A 15,947-nucleotide genomic window follows, 5' to 3' on the forward strand; every position below is an offset into this window, starting at 1 on the left:
TTCATGTTTTTCATTGAATTACTCGATCATCAACATATTTGATAAAAAAATAAGATGTTCTGATATTGCCAATTCTCTTTCTAGCAACTGAGTTAGTTATTACTCAAACTTAGAAAATGGAGTAAAGGGTTAAATATTGTACTTATAAAATGCTCCTATGCTTGTTTTATTGCATAATCAGGTTATGATAAAATCTTTAGAACTAAGGATTTATGTTTCTGTCTCACGTCCTGTGGTTTTCCTGACAGATTTGGGAGTGGGGCTCGGCGCTGGAAGCCGACGATGGTGAAACCGACGGCCCTCAATCTTCAGGATGCATGGAAGTGAGTCAAGAAACACTGGCGTCCTTTCCACACGGTCTTTGTGTCACAACTTAATCAGATTTTCAATTTTGTCTGAATCACTTCACTTGCTAGATTATATTGGCTATGGACAATATTCATTTCCATATTTCTCTTTCCATAACCTACCAGATAGGTTGTTGGTGATTGTTCAGGGTAAAAGAGTGTATAAACAAAGGGAAATGCTCTGTAGCTCACTTTTGAAAAATATTTTATGAAAACATGCTAATCTGATAGGCAACTGTAGGTTTATGTTAAGCACAAATGTGTTTATAGCAGTGATGAGCCTACTGTGTGGAACAACACCAATGTCAGTTTCAGTTTGGCATAAGGGTGCCCTTAATGACATTCCGTCGCTGCCCTTTTTGGAACCTTGGGAAATGATATCTGCTAAAGGTCAAATCCCATCATTACATAATCTCATGTTGTATTGTTAAATGAATAGTTCAATATTTTCAGGTTTTACAGTATTGCCAAGATCAATTTTAGATTCATTTACCAAGGCTTGATGTTAAATGGCAGAATTTCTGCAAGAAAATGTATCAATATTTTTCAATAAAAGCATAAATTAATATACATTTTGATCAAGTAATTCTTAAACAGCTGTTTTTATACCCCCGGCATATAATATGGAGGGATATAGTCGATGGCTCATCTGTCTGTCCGTCCTTCCATCTGTCCATCCCTCTGTCTGTAATCATTTCGTTTCTGGAGAGGAATTAAAAACAGTTCAAAATTTTTTAATATAACTTGGCAGATATATCAAACAGATCTTTAAGTGGTGCCTTTTGCTAGTTACGGATTATTAGCTTTTTGATTTTTCTTGATGTCCATTTGGACTTCGTCTCAAAGGATTGAGTGGGGTTGTAGGTGTTGTTTCCAGACCACAACTTGAAAACTGTGAAGGACTTTTCATCTAAACTTGGTACATGTATTAATCAAGGGCATATAAATGATAAAACAAGTTTGGTCCAGTATTTGTCCGGACCATATCTCTAAAACTAATAGGTACTCTTACTTGAAACTGTGCACACACAAAGACCAGGTTGTCAACAGTAGCCTTTTGCTATTTGGTGATATTTAGAATTTAAGTTTCCATGGCAACAAGTTTGATTTTGACTCTGTCCAAAGTGAAGTGTACCTGACATAGAAATACAAAGTTCCGAATCCCAATTCCATGGTAATGTTTTGATAGCTCAATATCTACTCTTGTATATGGACAGAGATAATGGATAGAAATTCTCTCATCAAGTTGGACTTAAAGTAACAGTCAGATAAGTTGTTCTTTCGAATTTGTGGGGGCTGTCATCTTCTGATGACTCTTGTATAACTATGTAACATTACATATATGTTCTCGAGCCTGTCTGACGGTGTATGTTGCTGTTGTCAGCTGGGTGTTGGCCCTGCAGTGTGGTGGCAGTAGGAACTTCATGTCCGCCCTCCGCCTGGCGGTGGAGAATGAGGAGGAGGACAAGCATGGCGTCCGTGAGTCGACTTTAACTACCCTTGACTGTCAATAGTGAGTGAGTGAGTGAGTTTGATTTTACGCAGCTTTTAGCAATATTCCAGCAATATCACTGAGGGGGACACCAGAAATGGGCTTAACACATTGTAACCATGTCGGGACTCGAACCCGGGTCTTCGGCGTGATGGGCGAACCCTTTAACCACTAGGCTACCCAACCGCCCCTGACTGTCAATAAATGTATACATTGCATTCAAAGCTAGGCTTTTGCAACTTGATGCTTTATTGTCCAGTTGAAATATACGTTGAAAGTATTACTTTACTTGTATTCAGAACAAAAGTTATATACATAATTTGAATTGATTGCTTATCCAGGCATCCATTCTACAAAACATATTTAGCTGAGAAAATCGTAACTCTATTCTTTAATATCAGGTTGCAATGGTCGTATTGCTAAGATCACTTCATGGAACGGTGCACAGGGACACAACATTGACTATTCCCTCTAAATGAAAGTTGCTTTAGATTTGGGTAGAATATTCCAATTCTTAACCTTACTGTAATTCCCTGCTGGAACAAGGGAACACCGTCCATGGTACAGCAGAGGAGGGTTTGTCACTGTGTTAAATATGACAAGCAAGTCCTTTTTAATAGAAAGTGAAATTTGGTATTTCACAACATTGTTAAACAATCTCCTCGCATCTTGGGGTACATACAGGATTTCATGTAAAACTTGTGTTTTCTTCATTTCCTTTTTTCTCTCCATGGGTCTGAGAACAAATTCATGTTGCATGCAGTACAACTGTCCCCTAACGTAAATAAGTTTATATATTTTTTGCAGGTGTGCAGGGCGTTTATTTATTCACTAGTGGTGTGCCAGACCAGCAGGGAACAGTTGTCTCCTCCTTCATAGAGGAGGCGACCATTGGCCGGAACTTCAGACTACACAGCATCCTGTTCAATGTTGATGATTATGATGTGAATGGTGCCATCCCTGGTCGCTATGCCAACATCACACGCACAGCAGAATGTCTGCGGACAATGGCACATTGCAGCAAAGGCCGCTTCCACTGGTTCCGAGAAACAGGTGGGATGTCGATCATTTACCTAGTTCCTTCTCACTGTGCACAACATCGGCTACCGCTAACACCTAGTTCACTTGCTAACTTAAAGTCTTTCCCCTGTGGACTCTGTGACAATATGTCTCTAGTATCCTAGGCTTGTCACAGGAAGTGACTGAGGTAGGGATTTGGTTTGAACTGGCTGAATGTGTGTCTTCACACCTCGGCTTACCCGTGAAGATTCCGGGGTAGAATAGGTCTTCAAGCAACTCATGCTTGCCGTAAAAGGTGACTATGCTTGTCATAAAAGGCGACTAACGGGATCGGATGGTCAGACTCGCTGACTTGGTTGATGCATGTCATCGATCCCAATTGCGTGGATCGATGCTCATAATATCAATCACTGGATTGTCTGCTCCAGACTCGATTATTAACAGACCGCCGTCAACACCAAACCAACCAACCAACCAATCACACCTCCGCTGAGACTGATGTTGCTCATGCTGTCAACCACTGGTTTGCCAACCAGACTCCGTTATTTCCAGGTCCATAATGAAACTGTGACATTAGAGATGCAATATTCATGTAGTGCTTAAAACAGCATTCATTCCTGTAGGATTCTGTTTCTCAAACTTAGGGGTTGAAGAAACAGTAAGAATCTAGGTAAGACAATGTTTGCCGATGTTTCCATGAGGATGTTGTCGTGACATGTGACATGTTGGTGCCTCTGTGTGCAGGTATAATAGAGAGTGATGATATTCAACTTGTCAACTCCGAGGTGGACAAAGCGCTCAACTTCTCCCGTAAATGTGCCATGTTGGTGGACAATGTGAAGAAGAAGTACAGAAATAGATTTGTAAGTTGTCAAACAGTTCAAGTCAGAGTGTGAGGAGGATTTGAAGTCTATCATGTGACTGCTAGGTTACTTTTAATGAATGGCGCCAATAGTGATTCCGGGGCAGGTCTTGAGTAAGAGATGATGTGTGAGTGAGTGAGTGGATGGGGTTTGGTTAAATGCAGCAGTGTTTCACTTATATCACGTCATGTCTACTTGATGTGGGAGGAAAGCCCAAAGTGATGCAGGTTTTAAATGGTTAACACTTCTTTAAAACACACAAACATTGGTTTGGTGCTGACAAACCTAGACACATAATCAAGGTGAACTTGGATTCAAACCCACAATCAAAGTTTTGTGGCACCCTCATGGGACACAACTCTGCATGGAGCATTGCGTTGCTTTAGACAGCTGACAACTGTGCTGACAACTGGGGCTGAATGTATGTTACTGAGCACTGCTTCATGTAGCATTGCTCTTGCTATCATCATTTGTTTCATCTGATCTACACTCGATTACTTTCAGGCCAGAGAGATAGGGCTGTAATAAAGTTATGTGCTTGTATACTGGGAGAACATTCACTTGTAAGAATGACTGAGATTCAGTTGGTGGATAGTTCTGGTGACATCTGTGATACTGGCAACATCATGACAGCCTATTCACTGTAATTAATTAACTTGCAGCAACATCCATACATGGAGCAGATCAAGGCTTTGGCCCCGCCAGACTCTGACTACTACAAGGGAGAGTACAGCACCAACGCTCTCCCCCCTCCTCCGCCCAGACCCTCCACCTCCCGCACCAGGACCAGACAGGTTGGTGGGCTGTAACACTAGTATGGCAGTGTAAAATGTTGCGTATGGTAGTGTTACCATGGTTACATGTTGAATATGGCAGTGTTACATATTGTGTATGGCAGTGTTACCATGGTTACATGTTGGGTATGGCAGTATTGTTTATAGCAGTGTTACCATGGTTCATGTTGTGTATGGCAATGTTACATTTAGAGTATGGTAGTATTATCATGGTTACATGCTGTGTATACCAATGTTACATGTTGAGTATGGCAGTGTCACATGTTGTTTATGGCAGTGTTACCATGGTTACATGTTGAGTATGGTTATGTTACCATGGTTACATGTTGTGTATACCAATGTTACATGTTGAGTATGGCAGTGTTACCATGGTTACATTTTGAGTGTGACTGTTGTACAGATTACGGAGGGACAGAAGGAGAGCTGGGACGCGTCGCTCAACACGACCAGGGCCATCAAGTGGCGCCCCACCAGTGCATCCAGTGCATCCAGTGCAAGGGAGGTGCGCTCAACACCCAGATGTGAGTACGCTGTAACCATGACAACTAGCTTTGGATAAAGATGACCTCTTGCAGAACAATTCTCTTTCTAGTTTCTAGGTCTTCAGTCCTGCCCCACACTGAAGCACATGTTACATGTGATGTCTCCTTAGACAAGTGACTATGTTCCACAGTCCGTCTGTTCATCCAGCAGTGAATGGGTACCTTGTAGGATGAGATGGTAATGTGACTGTTAAACTTCTAGCTTGGGATGTATACTCCCTATGGATTAGGAATGAAAATCGAATGCGCACTGGTCCATTGACCGGGGATTTTAATGGCATGAACGCCATGAGTTCACTTGGTATATGTCACATTATAAATATATTTAAGTTATTATTATTGTTATGATTATTTTCTTCCAACCAGCCCAGCGAGAGCGCCCCATGTCAGCCAAGGATCCCATGCAGAGAGTGAAGACAGCGCCCCGGAGGATACAGTCCGCCCACTTTTTCATGGACACCAAGCATGACATGGGTGGGTCCCAGAACAAATCCACTACATGCTTCATTTACTAAAGGGATTTTGTTGTAGTATATAGTTTTTATTTTTTAAAATCTTATTTGGGGCAGTCGGGTAGCCTAGTGGTAAAGCATGGGTACAATGTGTGAAGCCCATTTCTGGTGTCCCCCGCTGTGATATTGCTGGAATATTGCTAAAAGCGGCGTAAAACCAAACTCACTCACTCACTCATTTAATCTTATTTCTATTTGATTATGGGAAATAATTCCCCAAATATGACATTTATTCAGATGTGGGTTCAGGACCAGGAAAAAGAGGGTGCGCATAGTACCTGGGGCGCAGTTAACATGTAAGGTATTTGAAAGAAGGAGGGGGTGCGCAACCCCTGCATGCCCACTCTGGATCCGCCAGTGCATATATTACTTTTAAATACCTTTTGCAGATATATTTTTCATGAATCGGGGGGCATGGGTGGCCCAGTCATCTAAGGCGATTCGCTGTGCAGAGTTGCATCCCTTGGGCACGCCAGAATCCTATGATTGTGGGTTCGAATCCCGGTTCGCCCCGATTATGTTTCTAGGTTTGTCAGCACCATACCCGTGCTCGTGGGTTTTACCGAAGTGGTAAACATCTGACACAAACATCACTTCGGGCTTTCCTCCCGCGATTTAACTGGAATAAAAGCAGAGTTAAACCCAACTCACTCACTCACTCTTTCATGAATCTGTTCTTACATCTGTTAAAGATTTGCTACTGCTACAAAACATTTGGGTGGGGATGGGGATATATGAGAAATAAGACCATGACAAGTGATGTTTGATAGGATGCAGCTGATATTGTGTTTCATGGATGTGAAGGTAAGCCTGATCATGTTTTGCAGGGGCTGTGTATACCAAGTATCAGAACACGAAGGTCAACAGGAAAAGCATCGGTCGGACTCAGATACCGGAAAACGAAGATGCCATCTCATCTAAGGAGGTATGTTGTATGTAGAGAAGCATTGTGTAGATATACTTCTCAAAGAAGGTTAAGGACCACCTGATTCTTTCATAATACTATAGTTCATCTATCATGCCATAACAGATGTTCAGTAGGGATTCCTGTAACACTGTTGCTTGTTCCTGTTGTATTGGGTTGGAATCCCGGTTCGATGTTTCAAGGTTTGTCAACATACCCATGCTCGTGGATTTAACTCATGTGGTAAACGTCTGAGACCTGCATCACTTTGGGCTTTCCTCACACATTAAACTGTTACTGATATAACTGGAATACTGTTATAAGTGGCGTTAAACCCAACTCACTCACTCACTCACTCACTATTGTACAGTTGTGTCTGGTTCTGTTTAGTGGCTGCGCTTGTTTGGCCTGGGGAAACTGAAGCTCGACCTTGCCAAGATGGTGTCAGGCCCTGACTGTAAACACAAAGAGAAGTCTGTCAAGTCTCTTCACAAGAATGTGTCAGCAAAGTAAGTTCTATGTGGTACCTCGACCCGAGTCATCTGCAACAGCTGCAGCTAGTTGAGGCTCCACCTCTCCACTGACGAATACTGACCTGGAGAGTGGAATGTTGGTGGTTCAAACCCCGGCTGCGTCATACCAAAAAATGTCAAAAGATGGTTGTTTCCCTGTCTGGTGTAGACATTAAGGGCTACACTGTGTCTGAGTAGGGTATCCATGTTGAACTGCGACTAGTACAAGCAGTCGCACACACTCACATATGCATGCACGTCGCTATAGAAGTGCAATAATCTTGACGTTAAACCCCATAACACCTCTTATGACGGAGGGTCTTATCTCTCCAGCCTTATGCTGAAGTCAAAGACAGTGTCTGCACATCAGGATCTTTTTTTTAGGGGCTAGTAGCTGTGTCCAGTCTAGATCTCCGTGGCCTGTGTGTACAGTGTCTGCACAACATTAGGGTTCTATTTCTTATATTATAGGAAAGTTGGACCATCTTGGGTAGAAAAGGTCTTCAGCAACCCATGCTTGCTGTACAAAGCGACTATGCTTGTCATAGGAGGCGACTAACAGGATCGGGTGGTCAGGCTCGCTCACTTGGTTGATGCATGTCATCTTGTCCCAACTGTGTGGATCGATGCTCATGATATCAATCACTGGATTGTCTGGTCCAGACTCAATTATTTACTGACCGCCGTCATATAGCTGGAATATTGATAAGTGCGACGTTAAACAACAAACAAACAAACAAAATATCCAAGAGGACATTCTTGGCATGATGTGAACATGTCATCTACTGCTACATGCTATTACAGTAGGGCCAGTAGCACCAGTAGCACCAGTTGCACCAGTAGGGTCAGTGGGACCAGTGGGACCAGTGGGACCAGTAGGACCAGTAGCACCAGTAGGGTCAGTAGGACCAGTAGGACCAGTAGCACCAGTAGGGTCAGTGGGACCAGTGGGACCAGTAGGACCAGTAGCACCACTAGGGTCAGTTGCACCAGTAGGGTCAGTGGGACCAGTAGGACCAGTAGGACCAGTTGCACCAGTTGCACCAGTAGGGTCAGTGGGACCAGTAGGACCAGTAGCACCAGTAGGGTCAGTGGGACCAGTAGGACCAGTAGGACCAGTTGCACCAGTAGGGTCAGTGGGACCAGTAGGGCCAGTAGGACCAGTAGGACCAGTAGGACTAGTAGGGTCAGTGGGACCAGTAGGACCAGTAGGGTCAGTGGGACCAGTAGGGCCAGTAGGACCAGTAGGACCAGTGGTATCAATTGAAGCTGATCATGTTGTGTGATCTTATGATGACAGTGACCTTGACATTGTGTATGTGCAGATACTGTGACATCTTCCCCTCCATCAACATCAAGGGCACCATCAAGCACCTGCAGCTACTGCCACACGAACTGAAGGACTACGAAGAGCAACTGGAGAAAGTCCTGCGGCGATACATCAAACGTCTGCAGTGGCTTCTCAATGGTATGTATCATGCTCTTGTCACACTCACTAATGCTCTTGTCACACACTGACACGCTCTTGTCACACTCACTCATGCTCTTGTCACACACTGACATGCTCTTGTCATGTGCTGTTGTCATGTGCTGTTATGCTCTTGTCACACACTGACATGCTCTTGTCATGTGCTGTTGTCATGTGCTGTTATGCTCTTGTCACACACTGACATGCTCTTGTCACACTGTTATGCTCTTGTCACACACTGACATGCTCTTGTAATGTGCTGTTATGCTCTTGTCACACACTGACATGCTCTTGTCACACTGTTATGCTCTTGTCACAGACTGACATGCTCTTGTCACATGCTGTTATGCTGCTCTCACACACTGACATGCTCTTGTCACACACTTTTATGTTCTTGTCACATACTTTTATGCTCTTGTCACACACTGTTATGCTCTTGTCACCCACTGTTATGCACTTGTCACACACTGACATGCTCTTGTCATGTGCTGTTATGCTCTTGTCACACACTGACATGCTCTTGTCATGTGATGTTATGTGCTGTTATGCTCTTGTCACACACTGACATGCTCTTGTCACACACTTTTATGCTCTTGTCACAGACTGACATGCTCTTGTCACATGCTGTTATGCTGCTGTCACACACTTTTATGCTCTTGTCACACACTTTCATGCTCTTGTCACATACTTTTATGCTCTTGTCACACACTGTTATGCTCTTGTCACACACTGTTATGCTCTTGTCACACACTGACATGCTCTTGTCATGTGCTGTTATGCTCTTGTCACACACTGACATGCTCTTGTCATGTGCTGTTATGCTCTTGTCATGTGCTGTTATGCTCTTGTCACACACTGACATGCTTTTGTCATGTGCTGTTATACTCTTGTCACACACTGTTATGCTCTTGTCACACACTGTTATGCTCTTGTCACACACTGATATGCTCTTGTCACACACTGTTATGCTCTTGTTACACACTGTTATGCTCTTGTTACACACTGATATGCTCTTGTCATGTGCTGTTATGCTCTTGTCATGTGCAGTTATGCTCTTGTCACACACTTACATGCTCTTGTATCAATGTTACAGTGTGTCTGCTAAGTGAAACAATAGCATGAGTGAACTATTACACAAACTAAACTCACATTTCATTGATGTGAATCAAGAATACTCGACATTGATGAGATGCTGTGTGTGTTGTAGGTAGCCGGCGTGTGTTTGGGTCGATCATCGAGAAGCGTTGCGTGGTGCTGATTGACACCTCGGGCTCCATGAACCCTTTCATGGAGGAGCTGAAGAAGGAGATGGCCGCTCTCATCTGGGAACAGCTCCATCGACTCCGGATCAAGTAAGTCTGTCTTGTCCATCACTCATGTGTTATACTATACCGACTTAGAGGCATAGACAGTAGTAGATGTGTGGATTTCACATTGCTTTTTTTGTTTGTCTGTTTGTTGTTTAACGCCCCACTCAGCAATATTCCAGCTTCAACTTCAGTGTGTGCATGACCAGATTGTTTAATACATGTATCTAAATACGTTTTGCAAGTGCTGTGCTAAAAAGTAATTCCCAAAGGGACATTTTGTACCTATCTCTTGAGACCTACAGTGGGTACCCGGGTAGGGTGGGGTGATAGGAGGTGTGGGTACCCGGTTAGTAAATTTGGACTCGTCCCAGCCCTAATTTCCATGATCATTGGTAGTAAAAATCATAGAGCCTGGTTTGATTTGACACTCATGTGTTGTGATATAACATGGCATTTGTGTTTTTTGCTATTTTTACCTTCCTAACTATGTGGTATGAATAGATTCACTCCTTGTCTGTATGTATAGTATATAGGTATGCAGAAGAAGTGCTCCTATGTCAAATTCCTGTCTGATTCCTGGGAATTGCTTTACACTGCCAATATGCAGGTGTTTGTTTGTTTCGGTAATTCAGAATGTTTTGTCTTGTGTAGATTCAACCTCATCAGTTTTTCTGGGACGTGTGCCAAGTGGAAGAGCAGCATCCAGGAGCCTACAGAAGAGAACTGCCATGACGCAGTCAAGTGGACGTCCCAGTTGGTTGCCGAGGGCAACACCTGTACCCTGGAAGCCCTCCAGGTACAGTTTGGCTGCTGCTGTGTTTTGTGTCCCCTTCCTGACATTTATGAAACTTAATTTAATGCATTTGTAGAGTAGGTGTCCTTAAGAAAAATTAGTCCGATGATTAAATTAATGGGGGTGGTGGTGCCCTTGAGATTTGCTGCTGTGGTTTTCTGAATCTAGGTACTGTCTAAATCTTTAACTTTACCGAATATGTTTGATGAGGTCACTTCTGTGTCAGTGTGTGTCACTCTCGGTTATAGCGGCCAGCAGCAACACAAGTGTGGGTGTGTCAGTGCTTTGTACTTACTGGTGAAGGAAGTGTTTCTAACAAGAAGCGATTTGAGTTTTCACTGGCAATGTGTTCAGCTGTCATTAGTCAAATGACCTCTTGAAACGTTTATTCCAGCTGGCATTCTGTGACCCTGACCTTGACTCCGTGTACCTGCTGACGGATGGAAAGCCGGACACCAGTACAGCTCTGGTGCTGAAGGAGGTTGGCCGAATGAACTCCGATCGGCTAATCACGGTCAACACGATATCCTTCAAGTGCTCAGACAGGTGAATAAACCAAGACTATGTTGTGAGCCGGGTAGGGATTCACGCTTAAAATAGTTCCCCTGTATGCTTGTCGTAGGAGGCGGCCATAGTGAATAGGATGGTCAGACTTACTGACTTGGTTCATTGCATCTCATCATACTCCGACTGTGTTGATCATTGCTCATGATATCAGTCACTGGCACACTGTCTTATAGCTGGAATATTATACGACATTAAACAACTAAAAGGAAGGAAAAGAATGTAGTGAATGATCACAGAATCTCACATGGTTCATGTATGATGGGGTAACACTGCATCTGCTCCTTTTCTCCAGCACTGCCAACAGCTTCTTGCACCTCCTGGCAACAGAGACCGGCGGCAGGTACCACCGATGTCATGAGGACTTCGATGCACATCTTTTTGCTCACAAACTTCTATCAGAGGGATTTCAAGATGCAGAGGTTAGTTCCCCCTCCCTCCTAGGAGAATGCTGTCATCAGTGTTTCTGCGCTGGTCAGATTTCACCCTGTTTAATGATTAGGATGTTTGTATGTTAAGGACTGGTCATTAATTATAGGAGTGGGTAGTCTGGTAGGATTGATCTTAGGACGTTATCATATTTAGCTGGGACCAGCCCACTCCCTACTCCACACCCTCAAATCCCAATTTTATGTTACATTTTTTCATGACACCCCCAGTCCCCCACCCTACCCCCTTTCTATAATAAATGAGCAGTCCCCAATTAATGTTCATGTGTATAAAAATTTAATTGGAAAAATAGAAATGTGTGATTTTTTCGTGCCCCTTTCCCATATAGTTGTGATAAATATTGGCTACGCCCCCCTATTTCATATCAGTGTAAAGTTAACATATTGCTGAGGTGGCTTAAAACACTATTCATTTATCTACTTAACTTTCTCAACTGTGACGTCTATTCCAGTACCCCCACCTCCCTAAGTTTGAGGGAGACGATTTGCGTCGGCTTGGTAACGAGATTGCCACGTCCAGGAAGTACCTTGCGCAGGCCAGGACATTTAGGTATGTGCATACACAACTGTCAACTCTATACATGTACATGTATACATGTACTAAACTACATCCTTGACCCATCAAGATCCGGGGTAGAATAGGTCTTCAGCAAACCCTGCCCGCCGTAAAAGGTGACTATGATTGTCATAAGAGGCGACTAAGGGGATCGGGTGGTCAGGCTCGTTGACTGCATGTCATCTTGTTCCAACTGCGTGGATCGATGCTCATGATATCAGTCGCTGGATTGTCTGGTCCAGACTCGATTTTTTACCAACCACCATCATGTAGCTGGAATATTGCTTGGTGCAGCGTTAAACAACACACAAACAAACATCCTTGGTACCGACTTGGACTTGACTTGTTTCAATATGGAAATGACATATCAATATAGCAATTTTAGTGGAGTTAATGAAATAAGGATTGTGTAATGTTGACATGTCCTCTGTTTTTCTTTACAGAGCTTTGTACAATGCCAAGGCAGCAAGTTCCGAGAAATCTAATGAAAAAAGTAAGATTAGCTTTGGAGAGTATATTGTATTTTGTCATGGCCTCTTTGCATGGCGTCGGACGTCAGACTTCTGTCATGCTTCATCCACTGTAACCATCTTCATGATTAACAGATATATGTAAGACACATGCTATAGGATGAACAGACATATGTAAGACACATGCTATGTAATAAAAAGACACATGTAAGACACATGTTATAGGATGAACAGACACATGTAAGACACATGCTATGTAATAATGACACATGTAAGACACATGCTATGTAAAATAAAGACACATGTAAGACATGCTATGTAATAAACAGAGAAATGTAAGACACATGCTATGTAATAAAGACACATGTAAGACATATGCTATGTAACAATGACACATGTAAGACACATGCTATGTAAAATAAAGACACATGTAAGACACATGCTATGTAACAATGACACATGTAAGACACATGCTATGTAATAATGACACATGTAAAACACATGCTATGTAAAATAAAGACACATGTAAAACACATGCTATGTAAAAAAAAGACACATGTAAGACACATGCTATGTAATAAACAGAGACATGTAAGACACATGCTATGTAATAAAAAGACACATGTTAGGCGCATGCTATGTAATAAAGACACATGTAAGACACATACTATGTAATAAAGACACATGTAAGACACATGCTATGTAATAAAGAGACACATGTAAGACATATGCTATGTAATAAAGACACATGTAAGACACATGCTATGTAATAAAGAGACACATGTAAGACACATGCTATGTAAAATAAACACACATGTAGGACACATGCTATGTAATAAAGACACATGTTAGACATGCTATGTAATAAAGAGACACATGTAAGACACTTGCTATGTAATAAACAGAGACATGTAAGACACATGCTATGTAATAAAAAGACACATGTAAGATGCATGCTATGTAATAAACACACATGTAAGACACATGCTATGTAATAAAGACACATGTAAGACACATGCTATGTAATAAACACACATGTAAGACACATGCTATGTAATAAAGACACATGCTATGTAATAAAGACACATGCTATGTAATAAAGACACATTTAAGACATATGCTATGTAATAAACACACATGTAAGACACATGCTATATAATAAAAACACATGTAAGACACATGCTATGTAATAAAGAGACATGTAAGACACATGCTATGTAATAAAGACACATTTAAGACATATGCTATGTAATAAACACACATGTAAGACACATGCTATGTAATAAAGACACATGTAAGACACACATGATGTATGATGGATGTCTGTTTCAGTCACGGCCTCCACTCCCTTCCTGACAGGCCGACCACGGAGTGCTGCCAGATAGGACCTCCCACACCAACCACATCAATAGTGTATGAGACATGTTACATGGATCACTCACCAGTTGCTTACCAAGTGACACTCTTGTTGCTATGGAAGTCTTGTTTCCATGGACACAGCCTGGTTGCTATAGTAATCCAGTTGGTGAAAGCCCAGTGATATAAATGGCCATGCGACTTCACCAGGAGGAAGTTTTGATAAGAGGACAACAAGAGGAACAATGTTGTAGTTACATTTCAGGAACATTTTATATTATGCTTTTATATCTCTATATTTTGATGTGAAGGCTATCATGGCTGTGAATTTGTATATAATTCATGTAGAACATTTGAATGTAGGAACATTTGTTTTAATGTGAGTACAGATACTGCAAGTGATGTTTGTATAGAATAATTAAATGCTATTTTACATTTGTACAGACAGAAATGATATTTTTGACATACTTAGTGCAAATCTTCCCATTACTGAAAATACAGTGTATATTACAGAAGTTGTTTGAGGGGCAGGTAACTCTGCATGCCCTCACATGAACAGATTTTGTTACTGCCCTGTTACATATAGTCCAGGCAAGCAGATAGTCTCACCGTCCATTACATCTACTTGTCTTTGTAAAATCTATTTATTTCATTGTCAAATGTATTGTGTAGGAATGAACACACTTGTTATTAAAACCCTCTCTTATATGCCTTATATGGATTAATGTCATTTTCTTGATCCCAGAAAAAAACATCACTTTTTAGGGATAGTCACACGCTCATCATTTTAATAAAACTGCAATTTGAGATAATTAATTGCAGTTACTGGCTTGGGGCCGAGATTCTGGTGGAAGGGTTGATCCTTTCTTCATTCATTTGAACATTCTTGCTTCTGTCTGAATCATTCAGGTCAGTTCAGTTGAGACACCGTTATCACAGAAACAAAGTAGCTGTATCAATTTAACACTTTGGAGCTTCTGTCGCAGTGATGTGCCTGCCTACCACTACTGCCTTGACGCAAGTGCGCTTCTGGTTGTGTCTATAATCAAGTCCTTATTTACCAACTGTCAACTGTTTAGAGTGGATATGTTTTGTGACTATTCATGACACTGTCAGGTAATGTTTATGCTGCAATGCAAACCCTCCACAACGAGGGGAAACTTGTTAAACTGTTAGTTGTTGACCTCTATCTACATAGAAGAAAGCTAATAAAGCTGGAAACCTGCAACATGTGTTCTTATCTTGTTTCTGGCAGTGGGGTAGCCTTGTGGTTAAAGTATTTAATTGTCACGCCAGATCCGGGGTCGATTCCCCACATGGGAAGAATGTGTGAAGCCCATTTCTGGTGTCCCCCTCCGCGGTATTGCCGGAATAATGATAAACATGGCATAAAACCTCACTCACTCACTCTGAACCTACAAGAATAGTTTTTGACCCCTTGCATGAAGGATACCTTTGAAATTATTCACAGAACATAATTTTGACACAAGTTGAAATATGATAAGAAGACTTATATGTATATCAACATTCATTACACAATATTTGTTTAAATGGCCTAAAGCAACAATAAATATTTTACATGCCAGTTTATGTATGGTAGCGTTTCACCTTCAATACTTCATGGACTTGTGACTAAGTGTATGTTAGTCCATGCTGCAGCAGCAATATTCCATCCATATCACAATAGTCTGTAAATAATTCCCTGTTGTTCCGACTAATCCCTGACTGCTGTTATTCCTAATGATTACATGCTCACTCTGCTATGCCCGGCTTGTAGACTGACAGTGTAAAGAGGAGCCTTGATGCTGCTACTGGAATGATACAAATGCTGTCCTGTATAAGTAAACCACCTCCGTGGTGTGGTGGATTGAGATCAGTGGTTCGATTCCTGGCTCTGTTATACCGAAAGATGTCAAAAGATGGTAATTGTGAACCTGTGTCCCCCCTATCTTGTGTTTTTAATACATGTGCATATGGGTTCGAATCTCCCAGCTT

General features: G+C 41.9%; 1 protein-coding gene across 1 annotated transcript in view; it reads left to right on the forward strand.

Annotated features, from left to right (window-relative positions):
• Positions 1-15,171, forward strand: part of LOC139467917 (von Willebrand factor A domain-containing protein 3A-like) — a 29,412-nt gene extending 14,241 nt beyond the window's left edge. Inside the window, exons 17-33 of the mRNA XM_071249505.1 lie at positions 249-323; positions 1,732-1,826; positions 2,647-2,892; positions 3,604-3,722; positions 4,385-4,516; positions 4,917-5,037; positions 5,425-5,532; positions 6,398-6,495; positions 6,865-6,983; positions 8,312-8,454; positions 9,662-9,806; positions 10,416-10,560; positions 10,952-11,103; positions 11,417-11,543; positions 12,023-12,120; positions 12,570-12,619; positions 13,929-15,171. Coding sequence (XP_071105606.1) covers positions 249-323; positions 1,732-1,826; positions 2,647-2,892; positions 3,604-3,722; positions 4,385-4,516; positions 4,917-5,037; positions 5,425-5,532; positions 6,398-6,495; positions 6,865-6,983; positions 8,312-8,454; positions 9,662-9,806; positions 10,416-10,560; positions 10,952-11,103; positions 11,417-11,543; positions 12,023-12,120; positions 12,570-12,619; positions 13,929-13,981 — 2,026 coding nt within the window. The 3' untranslated portion in view covers positions 13,982-15,171. The remainder of the gene's footprint in view (positions 1-248; positions 324-1,731; positions 1,827-2,646; positions 2,893-3,603; positions 3,723-4,384; positions 4,517-4,916; positions 5,038-5,424; positions 5,533-6,397; positions 6,496-6,864; positions 6,984-8,311; positions 8,455-9,661; positions 9,807-10,415; positions 10,561-10,951; positions 11,104-11,416; positions 11,544-12,022; positions 12,121-12,569; positions 12,620-13,928) is intronic.
• The last annotated feature ends 776 nt before the right edge of the window (positions 15,172-15,947 follow it).

Source organism: Haliotis cracherodii, unplaced genomic scaffold (assembly GCF_022045235.1).
Source record: "Haliotis cracherodii isolate W230 unplaced genomic scaffold, xgHalCrac1.p SCAF_2, whole genome shotgun sequence".
Classification (NCBI taxonomy): Eukaryota; Metazoa; Mollusca; class Gastropoda; order Lepetellida; family Haliotidae; genus Haliotis; species Haliotis cracherodii.